The sequence below is a fragment of the Perissodus microlepis genome, chromosome 12 (assembly GCF_051167445.1).
Source record: "Perissodus microlepis isolate ML-2025 ecotype Zambia chromosome 12, ASM5116744v1, whole genome shotgun sequence".
NCBI lineage: Eukaryota > Metazoa > Chordata > Actinopteri > Cichliformes > Cichlidae > Perissodus > Perissodus microlepis.
In genome coordinates, this window is record NC_140472.1 from 36,401,344 (window position 1) to 36,423,692 (window position 22,349).

At 47.3% G+C, this 22,349-nt stretch overlaps 1 protein-coding gene and 1 non-coding gene across 6 annotated transcripts; both read left to right on the top strand.

Moving 5' to 3' along the window:
* Nucleotides 1–489: 489 nt before the first annotated feature.
* LOC146376937 (uncharacterized) lies at nt 490–21,846 on the top strand. Of its 5 annotated transcripts, none has more exons than XM_084945892.1 (19): nt 490–657; nt 4,614–4,747; nt 4,843–4,931; nt 10,033–10,155; nt 10,230–10,385; nt 10,766–10,848; nt 12,392–12,608; nt 14,670–14,831; nt 15,111–15,287; nt 15,664–15,755; nt 16,279–16,408; nt 16,878–16,942; nt 17,022–17,162; nt 17,255–17,330; nt 17,514–17,681; nt 17,810–17,895; nt 17,981–18,096; nt 18,825–19,733; nt 20,129–21,846. In XM_084945892.1, the coding sequence occupies exons 2-18, from the start codon at nt 4,642–4,644 to the stop codon at nt 19,019–19,021; spliced, it is 2,184 nt and encodes a 727-aa protein (XP_084802018.1). In that variant the 5' UTR covers nt 490–657; nt 4,614–4,641; the 3' UTR covers nt 19,022–19,733; nt 20,129–21,846. The 5 variants fall into 5 exon arrangements, with proteins under 5 accessions (XP_084802018.1, XP_084802023.1, XP_084802019.1 ...); XM_084945897.1 differs by having other exon boundaries at nt 18,961–19,733; XM_084945893.1 differs by having other exon boundaries at nt 17,267–17,330.
* trnas-gcu (transfer RNA serine (anticodon GCU)) lies at nt 11,658–11,739 on the top strand. Its single transcript has one exon. It is a non-coding gene; the product is annotated as a tRNA-Ser (tRNA).
* Nucleotides 21,847–22,349: the final 503 nt, after the last annotated feature.

Here is a 22,349-nt window from a genome sequence, read left to right on the forward strand (position 1 = left end):
ACAGAGACTCACCAGGAGTATTAGCACTGACCTGAGATCAAAACGTTAGCAGAAACCCTGCTTCTGAGTGTGCCCCTGTTATCATCAGGAGTAGAGCACATGAGCAGAGGAGACCCTTCCCTTAAAGGAAGGGCCTCCTCCTGCAGGACTCTTCTGGGGAGGAGGAGGAGGAGCTCCTCTAACAGCCTGTGAGCAGCAGCAGGACTCAGATCTTTAACCCTCTCTGCTCCGTGAGCTCAGCAGTGACAGCCGCTGATATTTTTTTATTAAATGTTCTTTAAGGTGGAATTCAGTTTGAGTTTACTAACTTTATAAAGTTACATGGAGGTTTTATTCATGTGTTTATTTATGTATCTTGTACAGACTCAGAGCTGCAGGTCGCCGTCTCTTTAAAAAGCCCCTCCCCCTCAGGGGTTTCATCTCAGGGGTGGGGCTCACTGAGCTTTTCCTGGTCCCTGTTGGACAGAGGTGGACTGTGATTGGCTGGGAGGAAGATTTCCTGTGTTGATTCAAAGAGGAGGAGAGGAAGAGGAGTTTGTAACGGAGGAAACAGGAGCAGATATGGTTACTGTGAAGTGACAGAGACGAAGAGGAGAAGCGGGAGGAAGAGGAGGTCAGCAGCTCCCGTGGAGGACAGACCAGACTGATCTGAGAGCAGTAAGTACAACAACAACTCGTCCTTATACTCAGAACAGGGTATCTGTGATGTCCCATGATGCACTGCAGAGGAAACAAACCGGTGTTTCTGACTCACAGAAACATCTGTGGACAGGAGACAAAGATTTCACCACGTCTGAATCCTTCAGAGCTCCCAGACTTCCTTGGATCAGAGGCATGACTGATGTTACTGTCGTCACCACACAGCGTCCTGTGAAGCTTCCTATCTAAGTCTGAGCCCAGGACTACACCTGGTGCTCAGCTTCAGCAGGTTTTACTCTGAGCTTCATTCACCTCGATGCTTCTGAAGCAAACACAGGTGTATTGGGGGACACCTGCACTTCAGATACTTTAATATGCAGAGGAATTGAGCTACCAACCTTCTCAATAGTAGACAGCCTGCTTTACCTCCACAGGAAACTCATACTTGGTATTAAATATGTGTGGAACAAACTGAAGACTGTCAGCTTCTTTTCTTCCCCCACATGAGGAAACTCTGAGGAGGGCGTGTCAGGCAGGACAGGGTGGGGAGGAGGAGGTGCGGGGTCGAAGCAGAGCTGCAGGGGAGTTAGCTCATCCTCCACAGGATGTCCTCCACAGAGCCGCGACAGCAGATCATATAAATATTATTGACCATTCGAGTTTGACTTTGTAAAACTAAAGCTAACGTGGATCCGTCTGTTTGATCAAACTTTATGTCCACGCTTCCTTTCTCTCTCTCTGGATAGCACAGAAGACTTGTTAATGACAGGTGTGGGTGATCATGTGGTCTCGGTTCTCCTAGACTGAACTTGGACACGGTGGATACAGTATTTTACTATCTCACTTGGAACACTGTGCAGTGGTCTAGCCCAGGGGTCTGCAACCTTTAACACCCAAAGAGCCACTTGGACCTGGATTCCACGCAAAAGAAAACACTGGGAGCCGCAAATACTTTGTGACATCTAAAATGAAGATAACACTGCATATATTGTTTTTTTTACCTTTATGCTTTGTGTGAACAACTAAAGTAAGTAAGTAAAGTTTATTCATTAAGCGCTTTTCACAGACAGGCAGTCACAAAGCGCTGTACAAATATTAAAATAAACAATACAATCAACAGACATTATACACAATGTAAAAGATCAAATGTAAATAATGTAAAGAATATAAAATACGTAGATCAACAAAAGGCTTGTTTGAACAGAAAAGTTTTTAACTGCTTTTTAAAAGAATCCACAGAGCAACTAAGGTGTGCTGCTTATGAAATCCATGAAGTGCTACAGAGAAAATTACATTTTATTTATGTAATTAACACATTTTGAACTCTTAAAGAAATATAACAAAAGGAAAGCTGAAATAAAATGATCCAGCAAACAAAAACTGTTGTGAGCTGCCAGCCTTATATCGCCTTTGGGCTTTTGGAGCCTTGACCTGACTTTTAAAAAGTAATTGGGAAAAAAAGCACTATGCTGCTAAAAGATGAAAAATAGATATTTGCAAAATTCTGCCTAAATATGTATTTTACCAGGTTAATGTGTGTGGCGGGGCGTGGTCTGCAGCGCTGCAGCATGGGAGGCGGACGCACCTGAGCAGCACCCGCAATCACGCCTCGCCGCCTTAAAGTCTATATAAAGTCTCTCTATGCTGTTGTGTTGGTATGTGTCGGGCTGTGTGCGTACAGCAACCGTGTGTGAAAAGTGGTCAATAAAGAGATGCTGAAAAGCGTGTTCATGCAAACATCGTCGGGTCTGCCGTGATATGTTTACAACGGGACTTCTGCTCCTGAACCTCTGCGCACAGCGTCTGCAGATCGGGGCTGTACGAAGTCACTTTCATCTTTACGCAGGACTGTAAGCTGTCGTCTGTGAGGCGTGAGCGGTGTTTGTTTTTAACATAGTTCACGGTGGAGAACAGCTGCTGACATAATGTGGATCCGAAGATCCATAACTGGCCTGGCTGGGGTCGAAAGTCTCGGTAAATGCACAGCGTTTCGGCGGGTACACCGGCTTCCACGAGTGTGACGCTTATTTTGAGCCATGAAAAAAATAATAAGATATAATTTTATTTTTATATTTCAAAATCACAATAATCTTCCAATTTAGAACTACAAGTTAAAAAAAGAACTAAACACAAATAAAATACACTTCAGCTAAATACTTCTAATTTATTTTCCCAAATTACCCGGAGCCGCAAAATAAAGACTAAAGAGCTGCGTGCGGCTCCGGAGCCGCGGGTTGCCGACCCCTGGTCTAGGTCTTTCCTAGCTGAGGGAACGTTTTGTGTCAGTCTCCTCAGCTTAGTCTCATGTGGGGCACCACAGGGATCAATACTTGGACCTCTGCTTTTCTCCCTTGGCTTTGCTCTATCTTTAGAGGGCACAAAATTATTTTCCATTTATATACAGATGATACAAAGGTTTATATGCACCTAAAAAAGAAAAATGACTATTCCAGGTGCAAAATAACTGTCTTGAGAAAGTGAAAGCTTGGTTGTCTCTTAATTATAAAACTTTTCACAAAAACAGAGGTTTGTTCTTTAGGGCCGGGTGTCACTGGTCGGTCCTTTCCTGTGGACCCTCTGGCACCGTACGGAAAGCTCGCTGTCACCAATTTGGGTTTTAGATGGACAGTGTTTAACCTCCTAAGACCCGAACTCTTCCACAGCATGCATTTTTAATTTCTCTTTAATATTTGGGCTGATTGGGACCTTTTTTTTTTTACCTAATTTTTGTTTCTAAGAAAAATAAGAGCCACATATGAGGATATTCGTTTAAAATTTCGATAGAACAGTAGCAGCATAATGTCCTCGTAAGTGGATATCAGGCCCTTGTAGAGCAAAATTGAGTATTTTGGTCCAAATGACCCAAAATGTGATGTCCACATATGTGGACGCAGGTCCTAGGAGGTTAAGGTTTGACAGTCAGGTGAGAGGAGCAGCTTTTTTCAGCTCGCCAAAATAAAACCCATGTTGTCAAAGGAGGTTTTTAGAACGGTACTCCATGCTTTTATTACAACTCGGCTGGATTATTGTAACTCGTTGTACTTTGGTGTTAGTCAGTCATCCTTGTCACGTATTCAGCTGGTATAAAATGCAGCCGCACAGCTTTTAACTGGTATGTGGAGAGGTGAGCATATTACTCCTGTTTTATCCTCAATACACTGGCTGTCTGTGCATTTTAGAGTTCATTTTAAAATTCTTTTACAATTTGTTTTTAAACCCTTAAAAGTCTCCCCCACACCGCCTCTCTGAGCTGCTGCACCTGCACACCCCCTCTGAGTCTCTTGGATCAGCTGACCAGATGTTGTCGGACATGCCGAGGACACATCAGTTGTGGCTCCCAAATTGTGGAATGCACTGATTACAGATTAGAAAGGCCTCCTCACTCCATGTTTTTAAATCTGGTCTGAAGACCCACCTGCATGCTTTGGCTTTTAACCCAGCACAGAAATGTTCATTTTATTTGGGTTTTATTGTCTTTCTGATGTCGGTGCTCTACAGTGTTTAATGTTATTGTATTTTTATTTTTAGTGTTTATATTTTTTCTCATGTTCAGCACTTTGGTTAGTGATAGCTGTTTTTAAAGTGCTTTATAAATAAAGTCAGCTTGGCTAAAAGTTTTATTTTGAAGCAATTATTTTTTTTAAAGTCAATATATTTGTCCTGGATCTTTTATTGTGAAAATTAGACATGGTCGTGATCAACAGTTTTTTATTTTGAAACTTTTACGTTTTAATACAGATTCAGTGATAATCAGAGTCAGGTGACATCACACACCTGTGTGTGTGTGTGTCTGTGTGTGTGTGTATGTCTGTGTGTGTGTGTGTGTGTGTGTGTGTGTGTGTGTGTGTGTGTGTGTGTGTGTCTGTGTGTCTGTGTGTGTGTGTCTGTGTGTGTGTGTGTGTGTGTGTGTGTGTGTGTGTGTGTGTGTGTGTTGCAAATCAACATTCTGATTGGCTGCCATCTTTCCCTCTCAGGCCCATGTGACCACTGAGCTGTTGCAGGATGAGCAGGATGCAGAGTGAGCTTGAGGGTCGCCTTGACAACCTGCTGTCACGCATCGCCGCAGAGACACAGGAGATCAAAGAGCTGGAGCAGCAGCTGACCGACGGTGAGGAGAAATCAGACCAATGAGAGAGCGGCACTCTGACTGGAGCCCTCTGATTGGTATCCGGTTAATAAATGGACCCTGGTTCTCGTCCTCAGGTCAGATTCTGGCTAACGAGGCCCTGCAGAGGGAGCTGGAGGAGGTGATCTCTGGACTTCAGGAGTACCTGCGAGGACTCAGGGAGCAGGTACAAACACACCTGATGAACCGGGGAAACGCCGTGATTATTGTCTATCGCTGGCATCATCCTAGTAATGATAATGTTTGTGTTCGGGACTTCGGAGCGAGAGAGCTCCAGTCCGTAGGTGGCGTTCTCCACCTCGTCCAGAATGGGCGGGGCTCTGTTTTTCCTTTGGAAGGTTTGATGGGAGGGCTCGAGTTGCTGATGCAGCGCCACTTGTAGATGTTTTACAGGATTGTATTGTAGTGAAATATCTTCCTGTGAGCATCACTTCACAGCACCACAAGCCACTTTACGGTACTCCAAAAAGTTGATTCTGTTCATCTTGACGTAGCGTTTTCAGTGGGAGAAATCACCTGGATGAGTGACGAAACGTTACTCCCACTGAAAACGCTACGTCCAGATGAACAGAATCAACTTTTGGAGATTTAGTTACCTGGATGACTGAGGATGCATCAAGACATTTTAACCCACTTTAGCAAGGACTGCCTAAAGCTTGTACGTCAGTATGAGCAAACAGCGGATGGCGGATTACAGGAACCACCTGAGATTCAGCCTCAGATGCCGACAGAACAGGATTACTCCTAAAAGTCTGCAAATGAGCTCTTCAGTTAAAGGCTTCCGGGCCACAAAAATCCTCCAGAAGGCACAGCATCAGCTGCTTAATGAACAGGCGAGGCAAACAAATTTTACCATCAACGTGCTAAAATCTCAAGAGGAGCGTATCTGACCGAGACTGACAATGCTTCTAGATGAGAATACTCTTAACTTCTTTGACTCTTTGACTTTACTGAGAAGGCTCGTCTAGCACAGCACAAGAAGTCTAAGACCAGGCAACAAACGAAGTTTGACTTACTTGTTGTACGTCGGAAACCACCGCAAAATACGGAGTGTCCTCAGCGGCCAGAAGAGAGAAGGATGCGACACCGAGGATGTGGACAAGTGGGTGAAGAATTTGTCTGACAGACAGCTCACCCAAACAGAGAAAAACATCCACGCTAAAGGGTTGAATTTTGCTGTCACACTGAGACAAATCCCGCCAGTGGAACTGATCACAGCCACAGGAACAGCAATTCGTAACAACAATATTGCAGAAGTGAAAGCAGAGCAACTATGGACGAAGGTTTCGGCCTGTCTCAACAATGCAAAGCCCCCAGCATCCAACATCACCATGGAGGAGAGGAAGGCACTCACATCACTTAGTGATGACAACAACATTATCATCTTTCCGGCAGACAAGGGTCGGTGCACAGTATTGCTAAACCAGAAAGACTATCATGAGAAGATTTTGTCACTGCTCAGGGATGAAAATACTTATGAGCCCCTGAAACGAGACCCAGGAAGTGGCGACAGGAAGAGGCTGATAGACTGTCTGAAGCAGTTAGAACAGGACAATGCTATCGACCGGACATCATACCACAGGCTACACCCAGGGGAAGCTACACCAAGCCTGTATGGTTTACCGAAGATACCCAAACAGGGTGCACCTTTAAGACCGATTGTCTGTATGATCACCTCGGTCACCTATAACATCTCCAAGTTTCTGGCTTCGATCCTCAACCCGTTGGTGGGTTTCGTTGAGAAGGTGGGAGATGTCATTATGGAGGCAGATATAACCATGGTCTCGTACGACATTACATCTCTCTTCACCATCCCAGTCACGGAAGCGTTGGAGATAGTTCGTAAGAGATTACAGGATGACCCCAACTTTAGCAACAGGACCACTCTCAGCATCGACCAAGTGTGTTTGAACTGTGTCTTCATTCCACCTGTTTCACATACAAGGGTCAGTACTACCCACATAGCACACAGGTCTGGCACAGATCTGGTGTCAAGCCGGCACTGCTGGCTGACTTCTGGCATTGTAAGTGGTATGTCATCCAGATATGGGCCAGGCCTGGCGTAGATGGCACTGTTTATGTGATGGCATGCCACATCTGGCCCGATTGTGGTTTGGTGTATGTGGCCCAGGCTCATAGAAAACAGGTCTAGCCTGGATCCGGCATCAAGCTGGCACTTCTGACTGACTGGTGTTATGGCAGGGTGTATGTCAACCAGATGTGGGCCAGGTCTGGCAATGATGGCACTATTTATGTTCCTGTTTTCCTATTTTAGTTAGAAGATCCAAATATCATGTTGCAATACTATACTGCTATGGTAGCCAACGTTTCAAAATGCAGGTTTGACAGGTTTGTGAGTGTACACTTTATCCAAAACCTAGTGACGGTTTACTCATGTTTACCACCGGGTGGCTGTTGCTCAGGAGGTTAGTGGTTCAATCCCTGGCTCTTCCAGTGAAGAGTGTGAATGTGTATGAATGTAATTAGGAAGCATTCAGTTTAGAGAAAGTGTGTGAATGTGGCATGTTGTATAGAGCACTTTGAGTAATCTGGGAGAGTAGAAAAGTGCATATAAGAATCAGTCCATTCAGTTTCTGAACAGAGTTTCGTCATGTTACTTTTGCACTATTATGTTCGGGCACATGTTGTTATTACATGGCTTTATTAAGGCACACATTAGGCTGACATCTGGGGCCAGAGCTGAAACTGTTCTGGCCAGCACAGGGCCAGCAGTGTGTCTACAACTGGCCTGTGGCTGCAAACAACTTACACATCTGGTTTTCCAGAGGTGGCCCACACATGGGCCAGCACGAGGCCAGTTGCACCAGGTGACCCTGAGTCCTCCCTTAGTTATGCTGCAATAGACGTAGGCTGCTGGGGATTCCCATGATGCACTGAGTTTTTCCTTTCCAGTCTGCATTGAATCATTTCTGTTATTAATCTCTGTCTCTCTTCCACAGCATGTCTTTATCCTGTCTTCCTTCTCTCACCCCAACCAATCACAGCAGATGGCCCCGCCCCTCCCTAAGCCTGGTTCTGCCGGAGGTTTCTTCCTGTTAAAAGGGAGTTTTTCCTTCCGACTGTCGCCAAAGTGCTTGCTTATAGTGGGTCATATGATTGTTGGGTTTTTCTCTGTATCTATTATTGTAGGGTCTACTGTACAATATAAAGCACCTTGAGGCGACTGTTGTTGTGATTTGGCGCTGTATAAATAAAATTGAATTGAATTGAATTGAATTGAAAACAGCGCTTTACTATCCTACCCTGGAACACCACCAATTCATTGGTTCAGATATGTGGATGACACCTGGGTGAAAATCAAATCTCAGGACGTACCACATTTCACGGATCACATTAACTCAGTGGACCGACACATCAAATTCACCAGGGAGGATATGAACAGTGGCAGGTTAGCCTTCTTAGACTGTGAGATTTCCATCAGTAATGGGGGACATCTAAAAGCTGATGTGTACCGTAAACCTACACATACAGATCAGTATTTAAGGTTTGACTCTTATCATCCACTGGAGCACAAACTGGGCGTCATCAGCACGCTACACAGAGCGAACACCATCCCCACAGACACAGCAGCCAGGGAGGCAGAAGAACATCAAGAAGGCCCTGAGTAAATGTGGTAATCCCAGCTGGACTTTTGTCAAAGCTGGAAAGACACCTAAAGAAAGCTCCAGCTGATCCAGGAGAGAAGGACAACCGCTGCCCAAGTGAAAACCTGTAGTGATCCCGTACGTGTCAGGAGTATCAGAGCAGCTGAGACACATTTTTTCTAAACACCAGGTCTCTGTGGCTTTTAAACCCCAAAACACGCTGCGCCAAAAACTGGTCCACCCCAAGGATCGGGTCCCCCGACACAAACAGAGTAACATAGTGTACGCTGTTAAGTGCAGGAGGATTGGCAGGATTTATACATCGGGGAAACCAAACAACCTCTGACTAAGAGGATGGCACAAAACAGAAGAGCCACCTCGTCAGGCCAGGACTCTGCAGTCTATTTACACCTACAGGCCAGTGGACACTCTTTCAATGATGAGGATGTAACATCCTGGACAGGGAGGAACGCTGGTTTGAGGGCGGAGTCAAGGAGGCCATTTACGTGAAAAGGCAAAGACCATCTCTGAATCGAGGAGGGGGCCTAAGGGTACATCTGTCACCATCTTACAATGCTGTGATTGCAGCCATTCCCCAACTCTCTGTGAAAGGTACTCATGGACATTGATCAGTGGTTATTGATCAGCGGGTTTTGATCAGTGGTTGTTGTTCAATGGTCATGAGAATTTGCATAATCATGATGAATGAACTGACCTCCCAGCCCATTGTTCCTTCACTGGGCTGGTTTCAGTCATTATGCAAATGTACTGTTTATAAGATTGGAGACCTGCAGTCAGCTGAGACTGAAGAAGTCACCTGGATGATGACGAAACGTTTCTCCCACAAAACGCTACGTCCAGATGAACAGAATCAACTTTTGGATTTTATTTGCTTACCTGGATGATTGAGAATGCATCAAGACACTTTACGGTACCTTCCACTTTGATTTGGGGTGTGAGGCGAGCAGCTGCCCCCTGGTAGCATCACCTGCAGCCACCACAACCTCCTGATGTCTGTCTGACGAGCGCCATCGAAGGATGGCATCCTGTCCTAACCCACCAATCAGCACACATTGGCAGAACGCTAATACAAAATGGTCCACTGCGTCCGTTCACAGAGGACAGTGTCAGAGCCCCCTGCTGTGCCGCCGATCCATATGCTTACTTAATGGTCGATGGCCCAGCTGCACCCACAGCACGCCCTCTGCTGGCTTATTCACCCAAGAGCTGCGTTGAATAAAAGCATGCTCACGAGGAAGCGAGGCTGACGCCGTCACGTGGCTCACTGGTTTCTGAAGCCCTCAGGTTAACGTTTCCTCCAGCGCCATCTTGGTTGCAAACTAGCAGATGTGATGTGGAGGGGCGGATCTGACTAAAAAGACGAGTAACTAGAAGTCATTAGCCAATCAGCATGCAGATTGAAGTCACATGATCAAAATGTAAAGAATGAATTTGACTTTGTATCAAACTGTTGGCAGAGGTCAGAGTTCAGAAGGCTGGTTTCTCATACTTCTATAGAACAGGAAGTGTCGCCATCTGGTGGCCATCAGAGATAACGCAGGTTTTCCACCCTGGCTTCATTTTTACCTCCTGCGGTCATGAACATGTGCAGTCTAATTACTGATGAATCTGGTAAATGAAGAGTGTGTGTGTGTGTTTCAGGCTCATTGCTCTCAGCAGCAGGTACACACTCTGCAGGCTGAAAATCTGAGTCTGCAGCGCCACCTGGAGGATGCTCAGAGGCACTGCAGACAGCTGGAGGACTTAGCCAGGTCTCACACACAGGTGAGTGTGTTATTTTGCAGGTGTCACTGTTTAACACGCCCACCTGACTGCCTGAGGGTCTGTCTGTGTTTCAGAGCATGTCTGTCCAGCAGGGGGAGCTGTTTGCACTCAGGATGGAGGTGCAGGCTCTCAGGGAGAGACAAGTGCAAAGCAGCAGACACCAGGCACAGCTGGAGGTGGAGCTTCAGCAACTGAGGGAGGAGCTAAGCCAGAAGGTGCCACTGGGACAGGTACGTGAATGTCTGCAGGTCACTCAGAGCAGAGCAGCAGGATTTCAGCCTAAACAGCCTCTGAGTCATGTGACCTGTGATCACGTCTTCATTAAATCAGCCCAGAGCTCAGGTGTGTTTCATACATGCTTTTACAGACAGGTGAGCCTGCACGCTTCATCAGGTAACCTCCCCAACAACACAACAACATCAGTCTGAGTCTGACAATTGAACACAAACAAGCATTTACTCACACACTCACACACACACACAGTCTTGTCTTGTCTCCAGTCCTGCTCTGATGTAACTGGACGTGGGCTCGTATTGATCAGATATTGGTAATACTGATGATGCCCACAGATCAGACACAGAGGTGAAGCAGGGCTCTCGTCTGTCTGCAGGAAGACGTCCACAGACTTCCGGCTCAGTTCTCAGGTCCAGCGGAGGAGCGGCAGGAAGATGAATCCCGGCCTGAGGCGAGCAGGTCAGTGTTTGTTCCTCTGGAGTGAGTTGCTCCTGACCACGCCCCTTTCTTCCTGCTTTGTCACCGTGGTCATGTGACCTGCTCACACCGCAGTGAGCTAACAGCATCATCCATGCCTCGCTGTGAGGACCGCTGCAGCCAATTTCTACACAACCTTGTTTTCATCAGCATCAGCTTTACGAATACATTTGTACCTCAAAAAGTTTGATTACAATGGCTTCGTGGGGCTGCAGTCTGAGACTAGAGAGATGTGGACCCAAAATGATGCATCCCTGTGCTTGCTACAAACAGCCCAGCTTCAGGCAAGCTCGAGGCCCAGGCAGGATCCAGGCTTTGAGGCTGAAACCCGAAGTTGAGCAGAACAAAGAAGTGGACACAACCCCAGGAGCGCAGAAAGGCAAGAATTGGGGGAGATAAAGAAGAGAAGACGGAGGATGACGAGGTGTTGAAAGACCGTCAGCAGGCTGCAGACACACTTTATGTGTCTTTATGCTGAACTCCTTAAAACTTAACCAAGTCGACGAGAATGGGATTTGAATCGACGACGATGGGCTTAGCAGTCCATCGCCTTAACCACTTGGCCACATCGTCCCTGCGCAAGCGTGTCTCTGTGGAGGACACAGCATGACTTCATGAAGACATAATGAGTCCATCTGCTGGATCGTCCTCTCCAGCTGATCCTGGAGCATCAAACACGATGTCTGCAGTTCAGATTTGGACGTCAGCCTCATGTCACGTGTCTCAGACAGCGCTCTGAGCTGTTTCATACTCACAGTACGCTGAGTGTGTGCGCGATCAGGCTTCACACAGGCGAGGTGGCCGAGTGGTTAAGGCGATGGACTGCTAATCCATTGTGCTCTGCATGCGTGGGTTCGAATCCCATCCTCGTCGGCTTGAGTGAGTTTTATAGAGTTCAGCATGGAGACATCAGTGTGTCTGCATCCTGCTGAGGAAAACAACATTGCGTAGAAATAAGTCATAAAGAAAGGACGTCGGAGAAGGAAATAAAAAATTAAATCAAGTCAGAAATATAAAAATAAACTCTGGAATAAAAACAATAGAGTCTTCAGTCCTGATTTTTGTGTCTTTTGATCCTCGCAGCGAGGCGTGGATGATGCTGTCAGCTCACTGCGACGTGAGAGTGGGCGGGTCACATGACCACGGTGAGACAGGAGGAAGAAAGGGGCGTGGTTAACAGCAACTCATTCAACTTTGGGGGATTTTTCTTACCTGGATGATTGACGATGCATCCAGAAATAGTAATAAATCATAAATAATTGTCTAATGAAATTTAAGAAGCCACGTAGCTAACTATAAAGTGAATAAATGATGTCTAAATAAAACTACAAAAAGAGTTCATATAAATAAAAACTTCCATGTGTTGTGATTGTGAAATAAAAGCTGCAATAAATCTAAAGATGTGAGCGTGTTTTCGTTATCAGCTCACAGTTCTGATCCAAATCCAGCCCACCTCGGCTGTTCGTGTGCTTTTTATATGAATTCCTCTAGCTGACCTCTGACCTCTGACTTCTCGTCCCGTCAGGCCTAACCTCACACTGCCCAGATGCTGGCATCAGTGCTCTGGGACCATCCAGCAGACCAGGACCACCATGGCTCACAGGCACAGCCAGGAACACATGAGCAGACCGCAGGCCCGGCCGGAAGCCCGGCCGGACCGGGACCAGGTGGGGCCCTTTGAGGAGCCAGAGGAGGAGGTGCAGAGGAGTCAGAGCAGGCACAGACTCCTGCAGAACAGTCTGGTGGGTATCACAAAAACAGCTCCTTCCAACATCAAGACATCAGCTGACGACTCTCACGTTTATTTTTTTGGCGGGGGGGGCATGGATGTTTGTATCTGTGTGTGCCTGTATGTCTGTGTCTATATGTCAGGTCGGGTATCAGACGCCACCTCTCTGGGGACATCTCAGGCCCTCTAAGGTATGGAGGCCTATCTCCCCCCACCACTTCCAGATGCCCTCAGACATCGGTGCGTTGGTGGTTCTTTGTGTCCGGGGATGGGCGCCCAGGTACACACCGGCTCACTCCTTGGTGGCTGCTTATCGGGGCCTGGAGCCTGGGGCTCGCTCGGGCCACTTCGGAGGTGGGGTCCCCTCGGCCTCTCGGCCTGGGGCTCGGTCACTCTGGCGCAGCTGGCTGCCGGCGGAGCTCACGGGCAGGTCACTGCAACCCCCCCTGGCTTCTGCTCAGCGGCTGCTGAGTGACCTCTCATCTGGGACTCTCCTCAGCTCTTTCTGGGACAGTGACGCGGCTGCCCCTCTGTTGGTCTTCCTTGGTCTCTTGTGTTCTGAGGGCCTCTGGATGCCTGGAGTCTTGATCTCCTCCATACCTGCTTCATGCCCTGGAGGACGGAGCTGTGGCCCCCCCACACCCTCTAGCAGATCATTACATGAAGGAACCTTTTAAAACAAGCGCGTCCATGCTCACAGGTGTACACACGGGTGCTCACACACACAAACTACACCCTTTTTGGCTCCTACCTCAAAGCACACTGTGCGCTGTCGATCTTACGTGCTGCACAATAATGTTTAATATTTAGTATCTACTGTCATATTCACATAGATCATCGTGATGTTGTTTATTCTATTGCTCTTTTTTTTCTTTGCTTGTTTTCTTTTTTCTTTCTCAACAGGTGATCCAGGTGATTGATATTTGTATCTTTTGTCTGTTTGTTTTGTTGTTTTTGCCCTTTATCCCCGTCCCTCTTCTCCGCTGTTTTTCTTTCCCCCCCTTTCTTTTCCCCAGTCATGTCTGTCTCGTGTGTAGCAAGTGAAAATAAAAGAAAATAAACAATAAAAGTAAAGGTGAATCAACTAGACCAATATGGCAAGGCTGGGATGGTCCATTTGGTAAAGAGCACAATGGATTAGCAGTCAATCGCCTTAACCTCTCGGCCACCTGGTACAGGGACTCTGGCTTCACCTCATGCTGAGTCTGATCTCAGATGGTAGTGTGCTCGATGCCCGCCTGCTCCGGCAGACCGGAGATATCCTGTCCAGCTGCAGAGCTTTCCTCAAGGAGCCGTTGGCAGTCGGGTTCAGCAGCACCGTGAGTGTCTTCGAATGTGTGCAGCTGCCCATCCACACCTGCCGTGTCCTCCAAACGCTACCCGAGAGTCTCGAGTCCACGACGCTGCAGAGCTGCAAGAGTGCGAGTTTCCTGTGATCTTCTGCAGCTGCAGCACAAACTTCATCACTGTTTCAACAACAAGGCTGCAGCGTGAAATATAAGACATGTAGAGTCCATCTATCACCCACCGGCTCGAGAGCACTGCAACATCTGCGCTAACAGCCCGCAGGCTCAGCACTCAGTCAGCAGCCCATCTCAGCCCGCCTTGCGGCATGGAGGAGGTGGCTGAGAGCTGAAGCCAATGAACCGCCAGTCCTTTGTGCTCTGCACACGTGGGTTTGACTCCCATCCTTGTCAGGGTGGTTCAGAGTTATGAGCTTCAGGATGTCCTGACTCCTGGGTGATGCTGGCTTTGTTAGAGCAGACAACAATTAGCTTGCAGTTGTCTGATCTGTTTCCTCCTTGAACGTCTTGACGCAGAGTTTTTATTTATGGCGTCATTCGTCATAACCAGGTTATTTTTTTCATTTCTGCAGATGATGAAAGACTTTTATTTTGAAATCCACCTTTGTCTGTAAATGAGTTTCCACTCGGTCTGTTTGAGGTCATCATCAGGATGATCTTTGGATGATCTTTATTTAAACTGCTGCAGGTGAACAAACACATGACCCTAAAACAAAATTGCGTCAGACGATCTCTAATCTCATTCTGACACTTCCTGTTCTGTGCCCCAGCTGCGCTCACAGAGCGACGCCCACCAGAGGAGCCTCGGCCACCTCAACAGGAAGTTACGGCAGCTCAGCAGGTCCACGCACAACACCGATCAGCTGACTGTGGAACAGCTGAAATTCACCATCGAACTGCTGAGAGCGCTGAACCAGCTGCTGCACACACAGGTACACACACACACACACACACACTCACACACACACACACACACACACACACACACACACACACAGTCTACAATGGAACATTTTTATATGTGATATAACTAACAAACCTCCAGGGGGTGCTGTTATTACACGACAGTCCGGCTGTCGTCAGGTTTTCTCACCTTCTGTTTGGTTTTGTTTCATCTTTTGAGGTTTTTACGCCGTTTTTAGACTCTGAGATTTTCCGTGAATACCTTTAATCGCTTAGAAGGAGGCCTGCTGTGTTTGACTTCCTCTCAGGAATCTGTGGACGAGCTGGACGGAGACGCTCACTGGGACCAGGACCTGCGATCCCCCAAGGCCGAGCCATCCAAGGCTCGTAGGCAAAAGCTGGACCGGGTGAGAAGCAGGAGTGGAACCAGGACTGGGACCGGTGCTGAGGATGGGGGACGGTGGTTTGTGCATGCTGCACTCAGTGTGAGTCTTCCTGCACAGTGCTACTCATGACATCACAGATCACTGTAAACTAAACAAAGAGCTCTGTGGGGAAGACGACAGTAAGGACGTGTGAGGTGGTGATAGGCGTGCAGTGTAGACCTCTTCCTGTCTGATTCGCTGTCAGTGCTGAAACGTTTGAGCTGGTGTGCAATCAGAAGGTTACATATGGGTGACAGCTTGTGCTGAAGTGCACTGTCGCCCTCTTTAGGTTGGAGGGTGTAAGTGAATCCACAGAATCGCTTCAGTCTGATGACGTGTTTAAAATCATCAAAATAAATTTAAATGTAGCTCAGCTGCTTCAAACCTCACACCTGTCTGATACTGAACTGATAACAGTGTGTGTGTGTGTCTGCAGGGAGGCAGGTGTGTGTGTGATCACAGTGAAGCAGAGAAGAAGAGGCTACAACTGGAAACCAGAGAGCTGCGACACACACTGAGACAACACAGGTAACACACACACAGACACAGACATGGATACACACTGCTCTGGGATCAGGGTTTAGGATCAACGCTGAGAGGAGCTGAAGCCCCGACAGCAGAAAGGACGATCCAGCAGATGGACTCATTATGTCTACATGAAGTCCTGCTGTGTCCCCCACAGGGACACGCTCATGCAGGGACGAGGTGGCCGAGTGGTTAAGGCGATGGCCTGCTAATCGTGGGTTTGAATCTTATCCTCATCGGCTTGGTGGAGTTTTAAAAAGTTCAAAGTGTTGGGCTCAGAAATGAATCCTGGACCTCAGGAAGATGTCAGTGATGAAACAATTAATCAAAGATGTGAACATCAAAATTATTAACGAATAAATACAGAGAAATCAGGATTTTCACCTCTGCTGAGGTTTCTGATTTTTACAGGCTGTTACCAAAACTCATTCAGGTTATTTGATTGTGTGTGTGTGTGTGTGTGTGTGTGTGTGTGTGTGTGTGTGTGTGTGTGTGTGTGTGTGTGTGTGTGTGTGTGCGCGCGCAGGAGTGTCATGAAGCTGTGTGATGAGGTGGAGTGTGTGGAGAAAACTCTGCTGAAGAGACGAGCGGAGCTGCGAGAGGCCGACAGGAAACTGCTGGAGGCTCAGAGCTGCATACACACCAGCAGAGTCCAGGTATACACACACACACACTCACTCACTCACTCACACACACACACACACACACACACACACACACACACACACACACACACACACTCACACACACACACACACTCACTCACACACACACACTCACACATATGGTGGTGTGTTATACTCTGGCGAACCCACAATATTACAGAAAAAGCTCAACAATCACACAATTCTCTGTGAGCAGCACTTGGTGACTGTGGGGAGGACGAACTCCTTTTAACAGGAGGAAACGTCCAGCAGATCCAGGCTCAGCGTCTCGTCACCCTGAGACTGAATCTTTTTAGATCAGTTTTATTGACAAAACTATTCATTAATAATTTTACGGTCAATCACCAAAACGACTAAAAAGAGAGAAAAACATGAGCTTGGATCAGTTTCTTTAATAACTGATGACGCGCTCGCCGCTCTAACCTCGACCCTTCCCGCTCCGTCCTCGTATGTCCTCCAGGCCAGCGAAGCTCAGCGAGACGCCGCTGCGCTGCGGCTCAGAGGGGAGGACAAACAGCGTGCCAGGTAAAGTGTCCTGGCTCCAACCATGACCTCAGAGATCAGGGTGGATATTTTCATCATCGCCACCATCTTCATCACACAGGGAGCTGCAGGAAGAGGTGGAGCAGCTGAGGAGGATGAGGGAGGAGGAAGGGCAGATGCTCAGGCAGGTGGAGGAGGAGCTGAGGAGCAGAGAGGAGGAGCTCCAACAGCTCGACAGGGAAATACAAACTGCCAGAGACACGTAAGGAGGCTTTTACTGTGAAGGAGACAGGAAGTTTTTACTGTGAAGAGGTGGCTGTTTTATTTTGTCAGGTGTCTCCATATAAACTTCAGCTGTGTGTGCAGACTTGCTGACCTGCTGTCTGACTGTGTGGAGGCTCAGGGGCATTTGGACTCTCTCAGCACTCAGGTGAGGTCACACCTGTACCTGTCCCAGAGTTTGGACCCCGTCCTGATGGAGACGGGCCGGCGCAGCTGACGGAGGATCCCGGGTTATAACAGAAACACAGTCGCTCTGCTTTATTTTGAATATTTGTGCTTTTTGTTTTGAGATCAGGAAGTGAGTGACCATGTGACTCTTTAAACCAATCAGCTGAAGAGGGACGAGGTGGAGGGAGCGAGGGATGAGCTGCACGAACTGGAGGGCGTGGTGGACAGGAAGAGGGAGGAGCTTGCCGAGCTGACACAGAAAGTGGAGTCCCGCAGGAGAGAGGCCGAGTCGTGTCTCCGAGAGAAAAGCCGGCAGCAAACAGAGCTGCAGGTCAGGGAGCACCATAGTGTGCTGATGTGTGAGGAGGAAGAGGAGCTGATACCTCACTCTGGGTCAGCTGACCCTGAACAGGTCAGACGATGGGTGGATGCTCATGATGGTCTATGGTTTATGTGCAGGAGGAGCTAAGCAGGAGGAGGGAAGAGAGGAGGAGCCTGCAAGAGCAATGTAAACACCTGGAGGCCAGGCGGAAGCACGCTGACAGGTACGACCCGTCTGAGTGCTCGGAGACATGTGATTGGTAGAAACACGTTAAACCGTGTGTGTGTGTGTGTGTGTGTGTGTGCCAGGTGTCTGTCGGCAGTGCAGGTGGAGCTCGCTAAACAGAAGGAGAAACACAGCCACAACCAACTCCTTCAACAGGAAGTGATGAGGGAAACAACAGCCAATCAGCACCACCTAAACAGTATGAGCTCATCCTGTCAACCTATCTCTAATAATCAGCTATGTACCACAGGTCTTCAAGCTGGCTGTAGTTAAACCTTTACTCAAAAAGCATCTCTAGACCCAGCAGTCTTAGCTAATTATAGGCCAATCTCCAACCTTCCTTTATATCAAACATCCTTGAAAGAGTAGTTGTCAAACAGCTAACAGATCATCTGCAGAGGAATGGCTTATTTGAAGAGTTTCAGTCAGGTTTCAGAGCTCATCACAGCACAGAAACAGCTTTAGTGAAGGTTACAAATGATCTTCTTATGGCCTCTGACAGTGGACTCATCTCTGTGCTTGTCCTGCTAGACCTCAGTGCAGCGTTTGATACTGTTGACCATAATATCCTATTAGAGCGATTAGAACATGCTGTAGGTGTTACAGGTACTGTGCTGCAGTGGTTTGTATCATATCTATCTAATAGACTCCAGTTTGTGCATGTAAATGGAGAGTCCTCTTCACACACTGAGGTTAATTATGGAGTTCCACAGGGTTCAGTGCTAGGACCAATTCTGTTTACATTATACATGCTTCCCTTAGGCAGCATCATTAGAAGACATAGCATACATTTTCACTGCTATGCCGATGACACCCAGCTCTATCTGTCCATGAAGCCAGATAACACACACCAATGAGTTAAACTGCAGGAATGTCTTAAAGACATAAAGACATGGATGGCCGCTAACTTTCTGCTTCTTAATTCAGATCAAACTTTGCAGATGGCGCCAGTGAGGATGGCTGCCGTCGCTCGCTGTCCTCCTCAACTCTGCATTTTTCTTATGCTAGTTATGTTATTTCTTAGTTTATTTTCAACCTGTGATGCTTTTATCGCCTACGGCAGACAAACTCTCCTGGACATTCGACAAAACTCGCAATCCGGACCTTCACAAACTTTTTTGTGAATGGTGGTGACTCACCTTGGCTACCTGGGCAGAAGAAACACTGGAGAAAAAGGGGAAAAAGAGCCGGGATTCTGGTCAGGCTGAGGAAAAGACAACATTGCACCCTGCTTCCCAGCATTCTTCTAGCTAAGGTCCAGTCCTTGGAAAACAAACTGGATGAACTAAGGGCCAGGATAACTTTCCAAAGGGACAGTAAGAACTGCAAAGTCTGAGGAGCTCTCCATTCACCACCAGGACAGAAGGGGGAGGTGGTGTGTGCGTAATGACCAACAAACGGTGGTGCACTGATGTACAGATAGTTTCGTCGGGGTGCTCTCCTGATTTTGAACACCTTATGATCAGATCTTTTATCTGCCCAGGGAGTTTACAGCAGTATTCTGTACCGCTGTACAGCCAACATGAAGAAAGTTCTGCCGAAGTTTTACCAGCACGTAAACTTTCCAACACGTGGTGATAACATCTTAGACCATGTTTACACTCCATACGCACATGCCTGCAAAGCCCGCCCCCGACCGGCCTTCGGCAAATCAGATCACTCCTCGGTTCTGCTGTTGCCAGCCTATAGGCAGAAGCTGAAAAGTGACCAGCCCATGACGCATTCAGTTCAACGCTGGACCGACCAAACAGACAGCGCCCTGCGTCACTGCTTCAGCATCACAGACTGGGAAGTCTTCCAGACTGCTGCTGACAACAACATCAACAATTATGCTGAGTATGTAACAGACTTTATTCATAAATGCATCAATGACGCCGTACCGCGGGCTGTTGTACAAACTTATATATATATATATATATATATATATATATATATATATATATATATATATATATATATATATATATACACACAATAACAGCAGCTGTACAAGTATTAACTGGAAATGAAGAATATAGTGACCAGTGTTGTGCAATCCACATTATTTAGTGTCCTGTGCAGTGCAAATATGCTTAAAGTGATTAAGTGATGAAGTGAAAAACAATGTCCAGAATGTCCAGTGTGTGTGTAAGAACTATATGTGTGGGTCAGTACTGTGTGGTGGTGTGATTGAGAGACCGTATCGCCTGCGGGAAGAAGCTCCTCCTCAGTCTCTCTGTGTTGGTCTTCAGGGAGCGGAATCGCTTTCCTGACCTCAACAGAGAGAACAGTCCGTTGTTGGGATGGCTGAGGTCCTTCACGATCTTCCTGGCCTTGGTCCAGCACCGCCTGTTGTAGATTGAGTGCAGGTCAGGGAGCTCGGAGCGGATGGTGCGCTTTTAACCTTTCCCTGCTCCAGTCTGCTGTCCCAAAATGTTTTAAGAGGACCACCATCATCCCTGTCCGTAAGAAAACTAATGTGAGCTGCCTAATGACTGTCGCCCAGTAGCACTCACCTCCATTGCCATGAAGTGCTTTGAGCGCATAGTCAAAGCTCACATCACATCATCACTCCCTGCTTCACTTGATCCGCTCCAGTTTGCCTACAGGCCCAACAGATCTACAGACGATGCAGTAGCAGTAACACTTCACGCTGCCCTCTCTCACCTGGACCAGAAAAACACATATGTGCGGATGCTGTTCATAGACTATAGCTCCGCCTTCAACACCATCATACCATCCAGACTCGTTATGAAACTCCGTGACCTGAACTTTAGCTCCTCCCTGTGCAGCTGGATCCTGGACTTCCTGACAGACATCACCTCATCCACACTCACACTCAGCACAGGTGCCCCCCAGGGATGTGTGCTCAGCCCCCTGCTGTACACCCTGTTCACCCACGACTGTACAGCAACACACAGCTCCAACACCATCATCAAATTTGCAGACGACACCACCATCATCGGCTGCATTTCTGATGGAGATGAGACGGCATACAGGGCGGAGGCGAGAGCCCTGACATCACGGTGCCGCGACAACAACCTGCTGCTTAACGTCAGCAAAACCAAGGAGCTCATCGTGGATTACAGGAGACTGCAGAGAGGAGCCCACACCCCCATCCACATCGAAGGAGCAGAGGTGGAGAGAGTCAGCTGCTTCAGATTCCTGGGCATCAACATCAGCGAGGATCTGAGCTGCTCACACCATGTTGGTGTGATCACAAAAGCAGCAAGATAGCGGCTCTTCCTCCTGCGGCGCCTGAGAAGATTCGTCATGAACCTCAGAATACTTACAAACTTCTATCGATGCACCATTGAGAGTATTCTGACTGGCTGCATCACCACCTGGTACAGCAGCTGTAACGCTCTGGACCGCAGAGCTCTGCAGAGGGCGGTGAGATCAGCGCATCACCAGGACTGAACTGCCAGCCATGCAGGATCTGTGCAGACAGTGCTGCATGAGGAAGACACAGCAGATCCTCTCTGATCCCAGCCACAGACTTTTCACACTCCTGCTGTCCGGCAGGCGGTTCAGGAGCATCCAGACCCGCACTACCAGACACAGAGACAGTTTTTACCCACAAGCCATCAGACCTTTGAACTGCTGACATTCCATACACACCACTACACACTCTGTACAGTTACAGGACTCTGCACACTGTCACTTCAACAAATGCTACTTAAATGCTTATTGCACAACTTTGTACAACCTGAGATACTCTTGCACAAACTTGTAAATACCAACTAAATTCTCTAATATTTAATACTTTTTAATACTTCTTCTTTTTATTGTTATTATTATTATTATTATTTTATTACTACCACTGCTATTTTCTGTTATTTTCTTCTCAATATAACTGCACACTCTCTATATGCTCATGTAAAGCTGAGGAGCACGAGCCAAAGAATTTCATTATGGATAAATGTGGCTACACTGTTTATCTGTACATGACAATAAAACTTGAAACTTGGTTATTGTACTCGGCCCTGAAAATCTTAGAAATATGGTATCTAACCAGATTCTTACTCTGGATGGCATTACCTTGGCCTCCAGTAACACTGTGAGGAACCTTGGAGTCATTTTTGACCAGGACATGTCCTTCAACGCACATATTAAACAAATATGTAAGACTGCTTTCTTCCATTTGTGCAACATCTCTAAAGTTAGAAATATCCTGTCTCAGAGTGACGCTGAAAAACTAGTTCATGCATTTATTACTTCCAGGCTGGACGACTGTAATTCATTATTATCAGGATGTCCAAAAAACTCACTGAAAAGCCTTCAGCTAATCCAAAATGCTGCAGCAAGAGTCCTGACAGGGACTAGAAAGAGAGAGCAGATTTCTCCTGTTTTGGCTTCCTGTTAAATCCAGAATTCAAAATCCTGCTCCTCACATACAAGGTCTTAAATAATCAGGCCCCATCTTATCTTAATGACCTTGTAGTACCATATCACCCTATTAGAGCACTTCGC